General features: G+C 45.7%; 2 protein-coding genes and 1 long non-coding RNA gene across 3 annotated transcripts; all 3 read left to right on the top strand.

Annotated features, from left to right (window-relative positions):
* The first annotated feature begins 3,593 nt into the window (after positions 1-3,593).
* LOC120665200 (selT-like protein) lies at positions 3,594-6,948 on the top strand. The gene is made up of 4 exons (XM_039944673.1): positions 3,594-3,940; positions 4,052-4,122; positions 5,854-6,169; positions 6,514-6,948. The coding sequence occupies exons 1-4, from the start codon at positions 3,710-3,712 to the stop codon at positions 6,628-6,630; spliced, it is 735 nt and encodes a 244-aa protein (XP_039800607.1). The 5' UTR covers positions 3,594-3,709; the 3' UTR covers positions 6,631-6,948.
* A 1,530-nt stretch (positions 6,949-8,478) lies between these two features.
* On the top strand, positions 8,479-9,670 carry LOC120665201. The gene is made up of 2 exons (XR_005671112.1): positions 8,479-8,831; positions 9,389-9,670. It is a non-coding gene; the product is annotated as an uncharacterized LOC120665201 (long non-coding RNA).
* Positions 9,671-13,113: 3,443 nt separating this feature from the next.
* On the top strand, positions 13,114-13,730 carry LOC120667681. The gene has a single exon (XM_039947708.1). It carries the CDS (start codon positions 13,218-13,220, stop codon positions 13,728-13,730), a length of 513 nt encoding a protein of 170 aa, XP_039803642.1. The 5' UTR covers positions 13,114-13,217.
* Positions 13,731-21,119: the final 7,389 nt, after the last annotated feature.

Here is a 21,119-nt window from a genome sequence, read left to right as displayed (position 1 = left end):
GTCTTGTGAGTTAGGCCGGACCCAGCAGTGCTTTGGATATGGGGACAGACGAGGGGAATCATGTGTATAATAGATTCTATTTTGACAACTTTCTTTACATGTATGAATTTTTTTATTTTTATAACAATTTTTATATTAACTTATACACTTGTGGAAACTTATATGAAAATTTAGATTTAATATTATTGAAGTAGTGGCTACAATATACACATATAAGTTAGCAGTATGTAAGTATCAACTTAAGTGCATAGTATGTAAAATAAAAAAGTTATCTCAAAAACACAATCTATAATATGGGCAGCAACTTAAATATGTATGTATATCGTAGCAACTTTTTCAATAATATCGAAGCTCATATTTATCTATAAGTTTCTACCTATGTAAAGCATCTTCAGAGTATATATATGTGTGATATAGTTTTGTTCGTCTCATCACGTAGAATATAACGGTGCAAATCGATATTTAAAATAGAGCCGGTACGAGAAAAATAAAACATTTTTATGGAGACATGCAAGAGAAAAGAGGGGAGACACCGTGAGGGAGGCGGGGCCAAAAAAGCATGGGTCGCGTGTATAGGTGCTGGGCCACTATGGTCGCGCGATTGTACTTTTTTTTAGAGAGAACCGGGCCTATATTTTATTTCAAGAAGTTTGCATTGTACATCTTACAAAGACATCCTTTGTTGAAAGAAAAATTACACACACGCCCTTGTAAGAAGATTCCGGTCATTCTGCTCGCCGGCGGGCGGAGAAGATGTCCCGCAGCCGACCACCATCCCACGAAGCAGCAACAAAGTTTGAAGTGGCCCCAAGAGAAGCACGCCGGAGAGACTAACATGCAAATAAGTCGCTGAACGTACAGGCCAAGAAAGATGGCCGACGGCCATCGCTTCGCCGGTGAAGCAGGAGTCTGACGCCACGCCGCATCAACTCCAACACGCCGATAAGAAGAACACCCAAAAGAGGATGCAAACCACCTACCCTATTCCCCAAGATAGTGGCAACCACTAACCTCCGACCTGCAGCACCCGTTTCGTCGCCGTAGCAATCTCCAGAGCCGCATCGGAGAACGGATATCCTCGCCGAACGGCAGACACCTGCCTCCGCCGAGGCACAAAAGGACTCATGCGACCACGCCATGGGTACAGACCAAACCGATAAGCTGCCACCACTCGCAAGGACAGGGAAACCGCCGGGGATGCCGAAGAAGGCCGCGCCGATACTCGATCTGGCTTCACCGCATCCACGCCGTCGTCGCTCGCAGGAGCTACAGCAGCCCAGGTCGACGGAGCCACGCTGCCCCGGAAGCATGGCCAAACCTAACCCTAAACTACCTAAACCTAGGAAGAGAAGAATATGTACACCGGACACCATTTTTGAGGATCCCCTCATCCTCCATCGCCGGCGAGGACACCGGAGGAGGAGGGGATCCGGCGGATCCGGTGCCGAAATCGAAAACCGCCCTCGATTCGCCCCGATCTACTGTGGAGGAGGGGAAGGAAGGTTCGAGTATGTCTGTCCCGCGCGATTGTACCTTGGCGCGACGGGTCGCCAAATAAACTTTCTCCCTTGCAGAATACTATCAAGTAGAAGAAGCTGCACGGTTGGTGGGCCACGGCTCATTACGGCTACTTTTTTGTGGCATTTTTTTATATTTTTATATTTTTCAAAATTATTTTTTACAGAAATATATTTTCGGTTTCACAATTTACAGGTTTGTACCCCTACCGCCCGGCAGGAGGGCGGCAGGGGGCCTGCCGCCCATCTGCGGGGCGGTCGGCCACCTGCCGCCCCCCTGCCGGGCAGTAGGGGCCTCCATGCGATAAAACAGAAATTTTAATTACATATAAGCCCCTCCGCCCGGCAGGGGGGCGGCATGCTCCCCACCCCAATATAAAAGCCGAGCCCCCCACCTGCATTTGCAGCAAACAACATCCATAGAGGGAAAAATGGGAGACGTGGGGTGAGGGAGAGAGTTGCAACAGCGAAGCCCTGCCGGATTTTGGATCCGAACCGCAGGTAACCAACATTTCTCAACTTTGTCATTCTAAATTTTTTGTATTTTTAATTCTATAATTAGTGTTTTTTTATAATTGTAACCGCTTTGGGTTCGGATTAGTAGTTATAATTGAAGTCGTACCATAGTTTTAGAAACTGGTTTAATTAAAATTAAGTCTTTGGATGACCAGATATGTCGAGCAAGGTGGCGTTTCAAGTTCATTACGGTGATTTCTATAGAATTACTCGTGATTCCTATGAAGTAAATCTATCATCATTGGAACGAATACAGTGCAGTCTAGATAAACTCCTAAAGAGGGGTTTTGGTTCCATACGCAAATGGCTTCACGGGAAGTTCAATGTGAATCCAAAGACACATTTGCTTACGGTTCATACCGTGACTTCCTGGGAAACAAATGGGGATTTCTGGTAGTTGACGCTTATAAGTAGTACGGAAGAATGGAAACATTACATGCACACAGCTCTTCAAAGAGAGTGGCCTCTCGCAATGGTAATTCAGATTCACCAGAAGGTCGGTGATTTAGGTGAAGGATCAACACACACAACATATGACTGGAATGAAGAGTTGGAAGAGGATAAAGAAGAAGAGAACGTACAAGCTACAGAACCAGAACCACAAGGTTTAGCAGATGAAGGCGAGCGGATACCTGGAATTATGGAGGACATGGAGAAAGAAGACCATGATGCACAAATAATAGAGCAATGTGGGGACTCACCGGACGATGAGGACGATGAGCGCTTCCCAGTGCTAGGTGAATGGCGTGAAGAGAGTTTTGGGAATCCAGTGGTACAAGATATTAGATGTCCGGAGTTTGAATACAAAGTGAATGAGGTCATACAAGGGGCAAAGTATCGTACCATTGAAGATGTGAAGGATGTTGTGAAGGTCTGGGCTATATCTCTGAGGAAGGAATTCAGAGTGTTGAAGTTTAGCAGCAAAGAATACGAGGTGAGGTGTGCAGATAGAGACTGTATATGGCGAGTGCATGCCTACAAGGGGAAGTTCAAAACACACTGGGAATGTTGTTTCGCAAGTGCGGAATCCGGCAAGGTTTCGCTGTTGCAACTCTCTCCCTCACCCCACGTCTCTCCTTTTTCCCTCTATGGATGTTGTTTGCTGCAAATGCAGGTGAGTGGGGGGACCTCGGCTTTTATATTGGGGTGGGGAGCCTGCCGCCCCCCTACCGCCCGGCAGGGGGGCGGCACGGCAGCCGGCCCCTTGCCGCCCCCCTGCCGGGCGGTATGGGTATAAACCTGTAAATTGTGAAACCGAAAATATATTTCTGTAAAAAATAATTTTGAAAAATATAAAAATATAAAAAACGCTATTTTTGTGGCCGAGTAGACGAAATTGCGCGGCTAGTCAGCCCATCTTTGAAACTAGAGCTGGGCTTTCATATGCTATCGAACTCGACCGGCCCAGCGTTTATTCACCAAACGCGGAAAGAGAAAGACACGACAGGCAGGCGATGAGCCGCCGCCGACGAATCCGAGCCCGACGCCCGAGCCCCCCACTGACGAAAGGGACCCAACTTGCTGGTTAGGATTCGGCGAGCCCACCTGGCAGTGCGACACGGGAGGCTTCATCCCTGGTCTTCCTCTCCCACAACCCCGCGTCTCGAAAGGGGCGGAGACCAGAGACAGACGGCAAGGCAGCGAGCAGCCAACGCCGTTCCCCGCCGCGCCGCGCCATGGACCGCGCGCAGCTCCTCCTCGTCGGCCTCCCGGCCTTGCTCTTCTTCTCCGATCTCACCCACATCTTCGCGCCGCTGCCTCCCCACCTCCGCCACCCCCATCACCACCCCCCTCACCACCATCCGCACCCGCCGCACCATCCCCATCCCCACCCCCACCCGCCCCACCACCACCCGCACCCGCCGCACCACCATCACCACCCCGACCCCGCTGGGGCAGCCATACAGGTGGGTCATGAACGCTACCTGTAACCTGCCCGGAGTCCTCTCTGCGCTCGAACTTTGGCCCGATCTCCGATCTGGATGGCGAACTGACGTGTTGTTTTGATGCGATTGCAGGAGCCACGCGTGGATGGGGCTGGGTTCGGCGCCACAGTTGAGCTGCAGTTCTGCGCCTCCTGCTCCTACAGGTGAGCCCGTGCCGTCCAGCGTGTCTTAAGGTTACTGCCTTACTGGTGGTTGCTTGTTTAATTGCTTAGGTTATTTGTCGCTGGCGGATCAAATGAACGTGTGCGTAGGGTTGCTGCAGTGCATACTTAGCATTTGAATGTTGCGTGCTTGCTGCAAGCGCCCATACCATGAGCAATTTATCTTGCATGATGATAGTTATCTGGTGCTACAGCTCACCACTAACACAAGTGAATGATGGATATGTGACCGTCATTCGTTGATACATAATTAATAACTTACTATTATGGTATTACACACAACAATTAGTAACTTAATACTAAGTCAATTTAAACTGTGCAGTATGTTACAATGGTTTTGGGGGAACTGGGTAAGGAAGGGCTAGGTGTTGGCCACTCTATCGAATCCTCAGCTGAAGACCTTAAAAAGAACAAGAAAGATTCAAAGAGGATGATTCAAATTAACGGAAATTGTTACTATATTTAGTGTTTGGATTTCCATGTCAAATTTTCAATCCTTTATGTAGTGAGTGGTGACACCCTCTCATTGTCAGATGCTTTCCAAATTTCGCAAATCTGCACCCCCATAGCATCCTAGCTTGAGGTCATGTACTAGATAACATTGATGAGGGACATGCATGATTCATTTTGTGTGAGATAGTAGCATAATTCATAACAATACTTCTGTGCACTAATTTACAGGCTTCTAGATTAAGTTTCTTGTTTTTATTCTTTATGTGAATGACGTCTTCATGATGCTGCCATGGGATGGGCTATCCATTCAATACTCCAACGCATCTTATATGCTTTACTTTGTTGATTTTACATGGATGTGGCAAACCATATCAATGTAACTCTGTAAGCTCATGGTGTCACTGAGAGTAGGAGAGTTGATAATTAGACAAACAACACCCTCAATTTCATTGCTACAAAGTTTGGTAATAATAGAAAGTAGTGAGTTATTTTAAAATCCATTAAAAGTTGGCTTGTTCTGCAATCTCCGCATACCTGTATGCAACTGCCTTTAGCTTTCTTGCACTTTCATCTGTAAATACCATTGTAATGTAGGAACTGTTTTGCTTTCTCCTGTCTTGTGTCGGACCTTGACCACTGTAAAAAGACCATGCTGCCTTAGTGGAATTTGAGGAGATTCCACTGGATTGAAAAGGGATTCTGTGAAAGTGTGGTTCTAGCTACCAGGGAATGGAATAGTAGGCTTTGAAATTTTGTGGACCAGCAGATTGGATGAAGCAATAGATGGCATGGAAAATTTGTGGGCTGGCCCTACAAAATAAGAGTAGTGTTTTAGGATGGTGAGTGAGGCGAAATAGAGACTGTTTCCTGAACATATGTCCAATTTTACATGAAATGCATCACAAAGTGACATTTTGTTCTTATTGGAAGAAAACGTAATTCTATATGTGAGGCACTTGATTTTTCACACAACTGAGCTAACACTTCCCCTACCACATCAGTACGCCTCAGTTAGTTAGACCGTGTAATGTAGCTAGCTCCATTATACGCCTCAGTAAAAGTTATATATTGGGTTCATTATGTGTCTTCTACTTGAGTTTCCATCGATTGTATTAAAAGAACATGAATAGAAATGCGGGCAACCATCCTTCTATCTAATCTCCATAGAACATCTTTTGTCCTTGAAAAGAGGTGCTTAATTCAATAGTTACCATGCTTTACCGTCTACATGTTGTACTGATATTTTAATCAATATTGTAGGGGAACTGCAATGACCATGAAACGCATGCTGGAGACCTCATTTCCGGGCATTCATGTTATCTTGCATAATTATCCTCCACCCTTCCCCAAGCGTGTACTTAGCAAAGTTATCCCAATTGTACAAGTTGGAGCAGTTGCAACAATAATGGCTGGTGATCAGATTTTCCCCAGACTTGGAATGGTTCCACCTCCATGGTACTACTCATGGCGCCCCAATAGATTTGGAACTATGGCAACAATCTGGCTATTTGGCAATTTTGCTCAGTCCTTTCTACAAAGCTCTGGTGCCTTTGAAGTTTACTGTAATGGAGAGCTGGTATGCTTTCTGTTTTCCTTTCTGTTGACTTACAGATTGCATTTCTGCAGCCTGTGTGATGATGAATTTGCCTGTCATTATGAAATAATGAATTAGGTCCAATTTTAGGATTTCTTTTACTTATTTCAGAGTAAAATTTATTCTGGATTCAGTTGTTTCTTGTTGTTCATGTACTCAAAGGGCAGTGTTGAAGCTATAGCATGTCTGTTTTCTCCCCTATTTATCATTTTGCTTTCCAGGGTTCATTTTTTGTAGGAATAAGGCTTGATTTGTTAGGATGACCAGAGTAAGTGGTATTAAACCTCACTGTTGCTTCTTTACCAAAATCGCTTCTGACTTTTCAGGTGTTCTCAAAACTGACTGAGCAGAGGTTCCCAAGTGAGTTCGAGCTGCGTGATCTCATTGGCAGCAGATTGCCTGAGTCGCCCTTTGGGAGGAATCTCGGGAAAACGTGGACATGATCCTAGAAACTGGAGCTCACAATGCCCCCATGTTCGTCTTTTGCTATTTAGGCGGTAACGTTCAGATGTTGATCTATTATAAAGCTGCACAGCTTTTCTGTAAACACAACTTCCGGATGTGCGGCTTGTATATTGGATCGCCTGGGTACCTGACAGGCTGACATCACCTTTATGAAACATACATAAACCACTGGGATATTAGGGGACATTGTGATCACCTGATAACTTCTGGGACCTTTGTAATATGCTAGAGTACTACATTGGCAACTTTGTCAGTGTGACCTGCTCACATGCATTGCGTTTGATCACTTGTGTTTACATGGGTAAGGTGTGGTATTTGGCATCGATCAAACGCAAAGCATGAAACAAAGGGTTTGCATGGCACTATGGTCCATGGGTTACTTGGGTTAGACAGAGCGCCAGTTGAGAGTCTACATTAGTGAAATTTACATGAGGCCAGTGTGCTCCTGGAGGCCTTCAATGATACAGTTGGGCAAGTGTTCGACAAGACCGTCGACAAGGATGAAAACAAAAATTGTAGTTTCCGATTTTTTATGATTGTTTCCGAGATTTTATCGACTTTTAAGGCTAAATGAAAATAAAAATAATTATTAAAAATGAAAATGGTAAAAAAAAGTATGGAAGTGAAAATGGAAATGATTTGAGCGACTTCTGATCGTTTTCGAGAAATATCATATTTTTGTGATATTTTATTGTATTTTACCGATAGAAATATCGTATTCACGTACAATGCTAACACACTCTGATATCTATATTGTGAGAATGTCATATCTATATCTTTAGAGAGTTATAACTTTTTTATTCTAACCCTAAATCACAACCTAGCAATTTGAATTCATAAGACTACGAATAGTTTCATGGAAGGTGAGATTAATGTCTAAATTTTTAGTACTACGAAATGAGATATATATTATGGATGGATGACTTGAATTAATATTTTAACCACCACTACTTGTGTATGAAATGTGTCAAGTCATATGGTTGTCATATGGTTAGTGTTGTGCTCAATAGTTTGAAATATTTATCGTTTTTTAAATATCATTTCTATGAGTTTCGATAATTATTGATGGGCTCTTGATCGTATATTTTCGTTTTCAAAATTATCAACATACCGATATCGTTTTCGATTTATATAATATTGTACCGTTTTAGTTTCTAATAAAAAATATGAAAATGAAAGCGTAGGAGCCTTCGCCAATCATTTCCCACTGTTTTCATCTAAAAATATTGACAAGTACTCCTGGTCTGCCTTCTGCCGGCAGGTCGTTCAAAATCGAAAAAAGAATCTCTGTCGTCTTGTGCAGCACAGAAAGATGGCAAAAGCTGTGTTTAGATCTGTAAAATGGTGGTAAAAAAAGGTCACATCGTATACTGTGGCACACTGTAGTACTTTTCGTTTGTTTGTGGTAATTGTTGTCCTACCGTGACCTAACTAGGCTCAAAAGATTCGTCTCGTCGTATACATCAAAACTATGCAATTAGTTTTTTTATTTATCTATATTTAATACTCTATACATGAGAAAAAAATTTAATGTGATAGGTGAATAGTGAAAGTTAGAGAGAAAAATTTTAGAACTAAACACAGCCAAACTTTCCCCTCCCACAGGCCACAGCCAGAATGCCAGACGCTCCCAAAACTACCCCTGGACCAATCTCAACAGACCATACTCACTGCATGTGGGCCCAGAGGGAGATCTGCCTACATCAACAGGTGGAACAACCCCACGCTAGTCGGGTTGCAAGTGGCGCGGGTTTCGCGATAAGCCCGCTGGGCTACGCTGCGCCGCCAGCCCACAAAATCCCGCATCCCAGCCCACAACGCGAAGCGGACATTTCGCAGGTAACCCGCACGGCCCAGCGGCGCCGCATAACCCGCTCCCCGCTTCCTTGATGGCGAACCCTAGCGCCGCCATGGCGAGTCCCTCGGCTCGACCTCCGCTGCCTCCCGTTCCTACACCTGCTCCACGTGCGTCGCCTCCATTGATGCCGGCGCCAGCGCCCGGATCCGCGCCAGCGCCATTGAGATCTGGGATCATGGTCGCAACCTCTGCTCCCTCGGCGATGCTGTCTCCACTGCCGCCGCCACCTGCTTCGTCGCCCGCAGCAGCAACTGTGCCGGTGCCCTTGGCTGGCATGAAGACGGCGGTGGCATCCTCCTCCCGGAAACATCCAAGCAGCAGGTTCTCTCCCGTCTTGCCCATTCGATTCTTTCTTTCTTTCCTGCCATCCCCTTTACTTTTTAATACTAAAGGATAGGCACATGAATCTGTGGTCTTAATACTTCCGTTGGATCTTAGAAAAGGATAGGACATCTGATTTAATGGATGATACTTCTTAGCTTGTTCCTGATTTGTTAACTAGTTGCTGATCTCTTAATTGGTATTCTCCTGTGTAAGGTACAAACATCTAGAAAACTGACCTTTATATTTTTGTTGGGCTAAAAGTCCTGAAATATGTGAGCATTAATGATATCATGTGCATAAATTTTCTCCCTTCCTATTCCATAGGAAATGTAGTGGTGTCTAGTTTGTAGTGGTCAATTCAGTGTGATTTGTTAGCTTGGACGTCTATGGCCAGCCTACATGGTGATTGGTCTGCTCAGTCCAAGGTTGTTGCTTCCCTGCGGCATATATCTCGTTTAGGATGCTAACTTTTATGTTTAATGAAACCCAGCAACTATTGCATATTCAGGAATCTGGATCCTGCTCACTGTTCTTTTTTTTTTTTGAGAATGCAGGTTGATGTTTCTGGGTTCTACCTGCGATGATTCTGGGTTGCCTGATCCCACTATTACATCACAGAAAGGCTTTTGCTGTTGAATTCTGGGTTCGAAGAAGCTGCAGCAGTAGGATTGCTAAGCCACATAGAGAAAAAGTGATGGATCCAAGTGTAGCGCTAATAGATTAGTGTGGTTCTGTAATGTATACAACAACATAGCCTTTTTTCCCAAGCAAGTTGGGGTAGGCTAGAGATGAAACCCGAAAGAAATAAGTTCAAGGTTCAGGCACATTGATAGCTAGTCTCTAAGCGCTCCTATCCAAAGCTATCTCTTTAGAGATATTCCAATCCTTAAGGTCTCTCTTAACCAACTCATCTCACGTCAGTTTAGGTCTACCTCTACCCCTCTTTACATTATCGATCCGCTCAAGAACCCCATTACGAACCGGCGCGTCAGGAGGTCTTCATTGGACATGTCCAAACCATCTCAGCCGATGCTGAGTAAGTATCTCCTCAATTGGTGCCACCCCGACCCTATCCCGAATAACTTCGTTTCGGACTCTATCCCTCCTTGTGTGCCCGCAAAATCACCGCAATATCCGCATCTTTGCTACACTTAGTTGCTGCACATGTCGCCTTTTTGTAGGCCAACATTCAGCATCGTATAACATCGCCGGACGAATTGTTGTCCTATAAAATTTGCTTTTTAGCTTTTGTGGCACCCTCTTGTCACAAAGGATGCTAGAAGTTTGCCGCCATTTCAACCAGCCAGCTGAAATTCTATGCCTAACATCTTCATCAATGTCGCCATCCTTTTGTAGCACCGATTCTAAATACCGAAAAGTATCCTTCTGGACCACCACTTGCCCATTTAGACTAACATCTCCCCCCTCATGCCTAGTCGCGCTGAAATCGCACATCATGTACTCGGTCTTGGTCCTATTAAGTCTGAACCCTTTCGACTCTAACGTGCGTCTCCACAGCTCTAACTTCCTATTAACCACTGCCCTACTCTCGTCAACTAGCACCACATCATCAGCAAAGAGCATACACCAAGGGATCTCACCTTGTATATCCCTTGTGATCTCATCCATCACTAAAGTAAATAAATAAGGACTCAATGCTGACCCCTGGTATAGGCCTATGTTAATAGGAAAGTCAGTGGTGTTGCCATCACATGTCCGGACAAACGTCGTCGCATCCTTGTACATATCCTTAATGAGGGTAATGTACTTAGTTGGGACTTTGTGCTTCTCCAAAGCCCACCACATGACATTTCTCGGTACTTTGTCATATGCATTCTCAAGGTCAATGAAGACCATGTGCAAGTCCTTCTTCTGCTCCCTATATCTCTCCATCAATTGTCGTATTAAGAAAATCGCCTCCATGGTTGACCTTCCAGGCATGAACCCAAATTGGTTTTGGGTCACACTTGTCACTCTTCTTAGGCGATGCTCGATAACCCTCTCCCAAAGCTTCATCGTATGGCTCATTAGCTTAATCCCACGGTAGTTAGTACAACTTTGAACATCGCCCTTGTTTTTGAAGATATGTACTAATATACTTCTCCTCCATTCTTCCGGCATCTTGTTTGACCGAAAAATGAGATTAAAAAGCTTAGTTAACCATGCTATTGCTCTATCTCCTAGGCATCTCCACACCTCAATGGGAATACCATCAGGGCCATCGCTTTACCTCTCTTCATCCTCTTCAAAGCCTTCCCGATCTCTACCTCCTGAATTCTCCTCACAAAACGTCTGTTGGTATCGTCAAAAGAGTTATCTAACTCAAGGGTAGGGCTCTCACTCTCCCCATTAAACAACTTGTCGAAGTACTCTCTCCATCTATCCATGATCTCATCATCCTTCACTAGCAGTCGATTTGTCCCATCCTTAATACATTTGATTTGGTTGATGTCCCTTGTCTTCCGCTCGCGGATCCTAGCCATCCTATAAATGTCCTTCTCCCCTTCTTTCGTGCCTAGCCGCTGATACAGGTCATCATACGCCTTACCCTTTGCTACACTCACAGCTCGCTTTGCAACCCTCTTCGTTAATTTATAGCCCTCGATGTTGGCTGCACTCTTGTCAAGGTGGAGGCGTTTGAAACACTCCTTCTTCTCCTTAATAACCCTTTGCACCTCGTCGTTCCACCACCAGGTGTCTTCCCCCTCTTGTTTGCCTACCTTACTCACGCCAAACACATCTGAGGCCACCTTCCGAACACATGTTGCCATCTTTAGCCACATGTCATTTGTGTCTTCTCCTTCTTCCCAAGGCCCCTCACCTAGCATCCTTTTCTTAAACGCTTGTGCCGCTTCCCCTCTAAGCTTCCACCACTTTGTTCTCACAATCTTGGTTCTGTAATGTATAATCCATTTTAATCTTTTCAGACACTCACCGATGTCATCATCCGATCCTGGAACATATTTGGAATTTGTTGTATTGTTGAAAAATCTAGAGCATATAGTTGTTATAGGCTTCTTATACATGTATGGTGTTGCAAAATCTGGATCATATGCTTGTTATACTTAGAGCTTAGGCTTGCTAGCATGAGCGCCTGAGCAGTCTTCTCTGCTAATTGGGTGGTCATGGCGGCAACCGACGGCGCTATGCGGGCCGCCGCAAAGCCTGCAAACACTTGCGGCGTGATGTGGGCTGCCGCAATTGTCCGCGTGGCAGCTTGCGGCGCGTGCGGACGTGGGGCGGGCAGCCTACAACCGCCCCATTTGCATCTGCCTTTTTTATTTTTTTATTTTTTAAAAACATTTTTTACAGAAATATATTTTTAGTTTCACAATTTACAGTTGGGCGGCCGGCCCCTTGCCGCCCAAAGACTTGAAACGCCATCTTGCTCGACATATCTGGCCATCCAAAGACTTAATTTTAATTAAACCAGTTTCTAAAACCATGGTACGGCTTCAATTATAACCACTAATCCGAACTCTAAGCGGTTACAATTATAAAAAACACTAATCATAGAATTAAAAATACAAAAAAATTAGAATGACCAAGTTGAGAAATATTGGTTACCTGCGGTTCGGATCCAAAATCCGGCAGGGCTTCGCTGTTGCAACTCTCTCCCTCACCCCACGTCTCTCCTTTTTCTCTCTATGGATGTGTTTGCTGCAAATGCAGGTGTGGGGGGCTCTGCTTTTATATTGGGAGGGAGCCTGCCGCCCCCCTGCCGGGCGGTCGGCCTGTCTGCCGCCCCTCCACCGGGCGGTAGGGGCATCCATGCGATAGCACTCAAATTTTAATTACATATAAGTCCCTACCGCCCGGCAGGGCAGGATATAAAACTGTAAATTGTAAAACCAAAAATATATTTCTGTAAAAAAATATTTTTAAAAAATATAAAAATAGAAAAAACGCCTTGCATCTTGAGAGAAATTTGGGATTTTGCCCCTATGGGAAGCGGGTTTCGCTGCAATGCCATCGAAGTTGTGGACTTCGCTAGAATGTCCTTATGAACGTTGCGCTTCACGCTATTTTGCCATTTCGAGATTTTTGATAAATTTACAAATTCGGCAGCTCAATTTTTAACCTAGATGGACGCTTTTGCCCCTGCTTCCTTCTCTCTTCTCCTCTATTCTCCCCGTGCGGTGCGGCTGGAGCGCCGGCGTCCTCCCCGGAGCCCTCGCCCCGTGGCCGCTGCCACCAGGAGCCGGCGCGCCTGCGGCCAGCACCCCCCAGCCGCCGCCCCAAGGAGCCCCTGCTGCGCCGCCGTCAGCCGCACGCCGGGTGGTCGAGAACCACGCGCTCCTCGACGCCATCGACGACCTCTCGGCCAAGGCCTAGGACGAGGCGCGCAACCTGCTCAGCTCCAAGCACCTCTTCTTCCGCGAGATGTGCGCCTACCACAACGGCGGCGGGTCGCACGCGCCGCCGCACGCTGCGGCGGGAGGCGACGCCGCCTGCCTCCACCACCCGCCGCCGGCGCCCGCGGCCTCGTCTGCCGCTCGCCACGTGCAGTTGCAGCACCAGGCGGCCCCGTCCCCGCCGGGGATGAAGGACTCCTCCGCGGACGACGACGACGACGAGGACTACGACAACGAGGACGAGGACGGCCACGTGTACCACCGCGCCCACCACCACCAGCAGCAGCACAACAGCGGCCGGCTAGGCAAGCGTGGGCGCGGCGAGGACAGCGGCGCGACGGAGGACAACGCCGGCGGGAAGCGTGTGCGGGCGGTTGTGTCGGTCGAGCAGTCGGCGGTGGTGCAGCAGCTGAAGGGCGAGCTCGCGGCCGCGACGGCGGACCCGCACGGTGCTGGGTGCGGCGGCCCGGTGCTGGCTGGCGTTGGCCGCGGGGCGTCGGCTCCAGAGATGGAGGAAACGGGAGTAAGGAAATGGGAGTAACAGGGGAGAGGATAAAGAGAGAAGGAGGCAGGGGCAAAAGCGTCCATCCAGGTCAAAAATTGAGCTGCAGAATTGGTAAATTTGTCAAAAATCACGAAATGGCAAAATAGCGTAAAGCGCAACCTTCATAAGGGCATTCTAGCGAAACCCACAATTTCGACGGCATTCCAGCAAAACCCACTTCGCATAGGGGCAAAATCCCAATTTTCTCGCATCTTGACACGCTAGGGACGCCGCTCGAGCTGCGCTTGCGCGCACCGGGTCTATGCACCGAGTCTTCCCAATTGCAACGGCAAATCCCCCCTCTCGCTAGTCGCTACTCGCTAGGCATCAGCGAATCCCCTTCTCACAGAAGCCAAGCACAGCGCCGCGGCGGCTCCTCTCCGACATGCCGCTCCGGCGTGTGAGAACCGCCCAATTTACCCTCGGTTTAGGTGAAATTATTGATTAATCCTTTAAGACGAGGGCTAACACGTGTCCGTCTCTCGACACGCCACGTGCTAATCCATGCCTTAGAGGCACTTAATCAACACAATTCACCCAGAACGAGAGCAAACCCGGTAGTCCCGGTACGTGTTTGCCACATGCCCAGGATTAAGCACACGTACCGTTATACAAACGCATACATTGCTGATGATCCACAAAGAGCAATTTTATTCATTTATTATTACAAATTTGATATAGGTGGGTCCAACCTAACTTCATTACAAACCTTGGGCTCACAGAAACCATATTAAATAGAAACTTAAGAATTATTATATTTACATGCTCTCACAGAGTTCGATTACGAAGAAACTTACTACGATGATGATGTCTTGCTCAAGGACACCATCCCAGCCTCAACGACCTACTCCTCCCCCGCGCCTAAATCGGCGGGGTAGAAGTGGCCGAACACCACTTCGGGTTCACCTGCAACTAGGGTTAGAAGCACCCTGAGTACAAAGGTACTCCGCAAGACTTACGCAAATAAATAAGCAAGGATCATGCAAAGGCTCAAATAAAAGCTTTAAGGTTAAGTAATTATTGCATAAGCATGAGCTCTTCTAACAAAATTAATTAAAGTTGTCCAAACCCCCAAACACTTTTAGTTGATTAAGAGAGTAACATCATCTATAACTGATCATAGATGTAACAAGAACCGTTCCCATCATAAACGATAATCTATGAGGAGTTCATGGGATAATGAGCTTGCTCATAACCGAGAGCGCGGCAATTCGAATTGGTTATAACCTTGCAAGGGTGTACTACTTTACCCACACGACGCGAGGACCATGCGACTCACCCAACCGGCCAAAGTTGGATAAGGGGCACTCGCGACAACCGTTCCCAACATGGCTCGATCATTGAAATCTTCACACCTAGCTTACGCGTAGAGACTTAGTTTCCACCGGGGACATCTCTAAACTTTCCTACACATAGGTCCATCTGGGGGACACCTCTAAGCCTCTCTGCATAGCCTTTAGCCACGTATCTAGGACTGTACATCAATGATCAAGTCAAAGAAGGTAATTGGCTTATCCGTTCCATTATATTGGATATGTGGTAGCACGGAAAGGTGCTCAAAACCAACGTCGTCCACTCGGTCCTTAATCGATCCAAGCGGACTATGCCCATGTGACTTCATTCTCTAGGCCCTAACATTCCGCTCGAATCTCGATACTGCACTCCACTTGTCCCAGATACTCAAGTGCACTCAAGGATAATCAGGTAAGTGTGATACTCCAAACCATTCCTTTCGAGCAAGCAATATGAGTATTCTAAGCAGGGCTAAGCATCTAATCAGATTAAGTTATTAACTGACTAACAAGTGACAAGGACATGGATAACAATTCAAGGAAGGGTAATGCAAGAGAATAGGTATCAAAATGCAATACATACATACTATATAACCCCATATTACCCGGTGATGTAACTAACTAACTCAGATTAAATAGGAGTAAAGAATCATGCTTAGCTGCTTGCCTGGGTTAACTTCGGGCTCGACCATGAACGGGATTCCGGGTTCAGGCTCGACGGACTCGGCAGGCTCAACGGGTTCGTTCTCCGACGGTTCAGTCACTATAATGCATGAATGAGATGCCAGAATTAGCATGATGCCCTGATTGTGCAACAAATGCTATGCATGAAATGAGATGCATGCATTAGTGTGATATCCTAGATTATGCAAGGGTGACAAGACGTGAATAATGAATGGCACATATGCGATGATTCACAAACGTAACACACGCGACAACAACCAATCACTATGCAAACACGAACGAGGAAACTAGAGCAAGAATTAGGAAATAAACTTATAAAACAAACATAAATCACAAATTAAATTGAGAAAGCAAAGAACATTACAAGGAACTCATGAAAATTTGGATTTACATCAAAAGCATTTTCCTAGAATTAATCATAAATATATCAAATTTTAGTTACTCTAAATAAGATAAATAAAAAAAGAACATGCAAACGAGTCCAAACAATTTCCATAAAATTTGCACAGGAACTAAACATGTAAACAAGGCTAACAAAAGTGGTTTTGCCATTTTATCATTTTCAGAAAATATTTATGCAATAAACAACATTTCAGACCAAGCACAAAATCGAAACAAAACGCTAACCAACATGCGAGATTCATGCAAGCAAGTTGTACCACTGGAAAGAACATTTCACAAGGAGCCTAACAAAATTTGGTTTAGCATTTTTAGAGCATCACACAAATAACTAAGCATTTAACTCACTTTTGCAATATTAAACCACAAGTAAATCTACAGGACAGTAACATGCAAAACTATATTTTTCACGAGTAGATCTAAGCAAAAGGAAACTAACAAAACAAGTTTCACTATTTTTGGATCTATATATATTTTTCTATGATTTTTGCAAACTCAAACACACACAAGTACAACAAAGATTGTTATTAGCTTCTACCACTGCTCATCTTCTTCGTGTCCACGAACAGACCCACGACGCGCGCGACGCGGCGAACGGCGGCGCGGCGAAGCAGGGCTGGAGAGGGGCCGGAGGCGCGCGCAAGGCATGTTCCAGGCGACGGCAAAGCTCACCAACAACGGCACGGGCGGAGAGGAGTGACGACGGGGCGGCGCGACGACGAACAGCGGCGGCGGGCGGAGGGCTGCGCCAACGGCCCTGCAGGGAGGGGGAGGAGGCCTGGTGAGGAGGGAAATCGAGCGAGGGAAGGGAGGAGATGCTCCTCGCGCAAGGAATCGAGAAGTAGCTCACCGGAGACGGCGAATCGACGGCGGCCGACGGAGCTCCTCGCGGCGGCGTCAATGGCGGCCGGGCGGCGCGGGCTTGATTCCCCCGGGAAAACGCGGGAGCGAGCTCGAGGAGGCTGGAGGAGGTGGAGGGCGAGGTGAGGGGGCCGTGGGCGCGCGAAATCGAGGAACGGCGGCCGGAGTTCGTCGGCGCGGCGATGGGGGCGAGCTCTGCTCGAGTTCCAGGAGGAGGAAGATGGGGAGGAGAAGGAGAACACGGCAGCGGGGAAGGATAAGGCCGCGGCGTCGTCGTGGAGGATGGGGCGAGCGGAAGACGCGCGCGGCACGGAAGCCGGGGATGGCCGGCGCATGGCGACGCGTGCGTGCCGCGGCGCAGAACAGAGAGGAGGAGGAAAGAAGGAGGCTGACGGGTGGGCCCGGCGGGAAAATTTTATTTATTTCCTTTTTTTTCTTGGGCTGTGACAACTCTCCCCCCTTAAGAAAATCTCGTCCCGAGATTTAGGTAGACAAGAGGGAAAGGATAAAACTCGGACTAGGTTGATGTCATATTCACCTAGACAAGATAAACATCTAAGAGATGGTGCACAATGACACGAATGATGTGACAGAGAGACATTCCTAGGGCTTTCTTGATGGTGATTGTGTCCACATATATAAAATTTAGAACAATGAACTTCATCAAGAAAGTGGAGTGTGGTAGAGAGAGCACTTACTCATCGGAAAAGAAATCAGGGTATTCTTTGTAGATAAGACCTGATTGAAGATCGAGTGCCTCCGAATCGACGGGGTCGGTTGGGACGCTATGACACTTCTCCAATTGAGAGATAAGAATAACATTGTATAAGGCGGAGAGTGATTGCGGATGAATGACAGAGAATGATACACCAGGAAACATTTCTTAGAGAAAGGATATATTTGGTCAGCAACACAGTAGATTGATTGACACAGATTTGGAATCCAAAGAGGAAATACAGTCACCATCAAAGTCGGCTGAAAAGGGCTGGTTGACCATTCTAACGCTAACACATAGTAAGATTTGGCAAAGAAGAGAGGTTCTAAGTTCTGGAAGAATCAAATTCTGAATTAGGTAGTGATCCTATACAGAAAAGACGTCAAGGTGAGTTCTTAAGGAGCTCGGAGAAACTGAAAAGAAAGAGTATCAAGGCAAGTTTTTCTCAAGAACATTCTTGCTCGATATTGTTTATTAATTGAATTGAATGATACAAGATGCACATGTTGACATGCCAGTTAGTGTACTAATACCCCTAGAAACTCAAAACTAAGACAACCCATTCGCATCGTTATTCGTCTAGGGCCTACTCCTTAAAGAAGACGAGGTAGAGAGAAAAAAAAATATTTTAAGGGTTGTATGAAAAGATAATTGTAGTAGTTCATATCCACACGTACTTAAGCACTAGCGCGCACCCAGTGGCACAATCATATGGCTGCAGTCCATACGAGGCCCTAGGTTCCGTCGCGGCACTATAGTTCGTGGAACAATCACCACTACACAAGAAAATCATAGGGAGCAACCCAAATAGCACAAATTAAGAGAGAGGTTTTTCAAATTTCAAAAACATCAAAAGCTTTACGTAGACATACGGAACGCATAAAGTTAGTTAGTCTATCACACGGATTCCACTATGTTAGACTCACACCCAAACAACATGTGATTATGCAATGCAACTATGTTGCAACCCTGTTCATGCACGATGGCTATGATGTAAGTGATCAAGTTTTTAATGTACTCATATTTATTTGAGCAAGAATGTAAGCGGATCCAATTCAGATATAGGAATCAAGACATTTTGAAATAAACAAATATGAACGCTAGAAGAACCACAAGATGTTTCTCATCATTAAGGATAGTCGAGATGAATTATCTTCTAGCATTCGAATGAATGGCCTAGAGACGAGGATAATCTGCAGATTTCTCCAAATTGTCTTTGAAGCTAACATTTATGACGACAAGAAATGTCAGGAAAGGTTATAGAACCTTAGAAAGTGAAACTTAGATTCACAACTCTGCACATCCTACGTTTCTAACCATACGAGGTCTATCAAAAGTGAGATGTGCAATGGTGTGAAGAAACTTATACGAAAATATTAGCAAACACCCAAAGCAACAGAATATGCATGATATGATGCATGTATGCGAAGTATGAATGCAACATGACGTCTCCTCACATCGTGAGCACGCCTTAACGTTTTAGCACTCACTCACGACCCAAAACAACCGCATTGTCCAGCAGCACTACAACCCTCCTACTAGCGCTCAGGACAATGGGTGATTCCCACCTTCTCAACTCCGGTAAAAGGCTCAAAAGGTTTCCAGAGGGTGAAAGGGTTTTCCTACGCTCCCGCTACTCATGAAGACAAGAGGGGTTAAGTATATCTTAATTAAACAAGTGAAGCAATAAGGGAGAATTAGCTCTAAGATGAAGGAAGAAATGTAGCATTTTACCTTAGGTTCAAATTTTTAACAAAAGTAAATCTTGGTGCAAGTGATCATATTTTATTTTACTCTCACCCCACTAAGCAAATTTTAGGTTCACTTTATGGAAACCTCTGCTCTGATACCCGTTGTGAGAACCGCCCAATTTACCCTCGGTTTAGGTGAAATTATTGATTAATCCTTTAAGACGAGGGCTAACACATGTCCGTCTCTCGACACGCCACGTGCTAATCCATGCCTTAGAGGCACTTAATCAACACAATTCACCCAGAACGAGAGCAAACCCGGTAGTCCCGGTACGTGTTTGCCACATGCCCAGGATTAAGCACACGTACCGTTATACAAACGCATACATTGCTGATGATCCACAAAGAGCAATTTTATTCATTTATTATTACAAATTTGATATAGGTGGGTCCAACCTAACTTCATTACAAACCTTGGGCTCACAGAAACCATATTAAATAGAAACTTAAGAATTATTATATTTACATGCTCTCACGGAGTTCGATTACGAAGAAACTTACTACGATGATGATGTCTTGCTCAAGGACACCATCCCAGCCTCAACGACCTACTCCTCCCCCGCGCCTAAATCGGCGGGGTAGAAGTGGCCGAACACCACTTCGGGTTCACCTGCAACTAGGGTTAGAAGCACCCTGAGTACAAAGGTACTCCGCAAGACTTACGCAAATAAATAAGCAAGGATCATGCAAAGGCTCAAATAAAAGCTTTAAGGTTAAGTAATTATTGCATAAGCATGAGCTCTTCTAACAAAATTAATTAAAGTTGTCCAAACCCCCAAACACTTTTAGTTGATTAAGAGAGTAACATCATCTATAACTGATCATAGATGTAACAAGAACCGTTCCCATCATAAACGATAATCTATGAGGAGTTCATGGGATAATGAGCTTGCTCATAACCGAGAGCGCGGCAATTCGAATTGGTTATAACCTTGCAAGGGTGTACTACTTTACCCACACGACGCGAGGACCATGCGACTCACCCAACCGGCCAAAGTTGGATAAGGGGCACTCGCGACAACCGTTCCCAACATGGCTCGATCATTGAAATCTTCACACCTAGCTTACGCGTAGAGACTTAGTTTCCACCGGGGACATCTCTAAACTTTCCTACACATAGGTCCATCTGGGGGACACCTCTAAGCCTCTCTGCATAGCCTTTAGCCACGTATCTAGGACTGTACATCAATGATCAAGTCAAAGAAGGTAATTGGCTTATCCGTTCCATTATATTGGATATGTGGTAGCACGGAAAGGTGCTCAAAACCAACGTCGTCCACTCGGTCCTTAATCGATCCAAGCGGACTATGCCCATGTGACTTCATTCTCTAGGCCCTAACATTCCGCTCGAATCTCGATACTGCACTCCACTTGTCCCAGATACTCAAGTGCACTCAAGGATAATCAGGTAAGTGTGATACTCCAAACCATTCCTTTCGAGCAAGCAATATGAGTATTCTAAGCAGGGCTAAGCATCTAATCAGATTAAGTTATTAACTGACTAACAAGTGACAAGGACATGGATAACAATTCAAGGAAGGGTAATGCAAGAGAATAGGTATCAAAATGCAATACATACATACTATATAACCCCATATTACCCGGTGATGTAACTAACTAACTCAGATTAAATAGGAGTAAAGAATCATGCTTAGCTGCTTGCCTGGGTTAACTTCGGGCTCGA

Source organism: Panicum virgatum, chromosome 3N, assembly GCF_016808335.1.
Source record: "Panicum virgatum strain AP13 chromosome 3N, P.virgatum_v5, whole genome shotgun sequence".
Classification (NCBI taxonomy): Eukaryota; Viridiplantae; Streptophyta; class Magnoliopsida; order Poales; family Poaceae; genus Panicum; species Panicum virgatum.
Note: the sequence above shows the minus strand (reverse complement) of the source record. Positions and strands in the feature narration are given on the sequence as shown.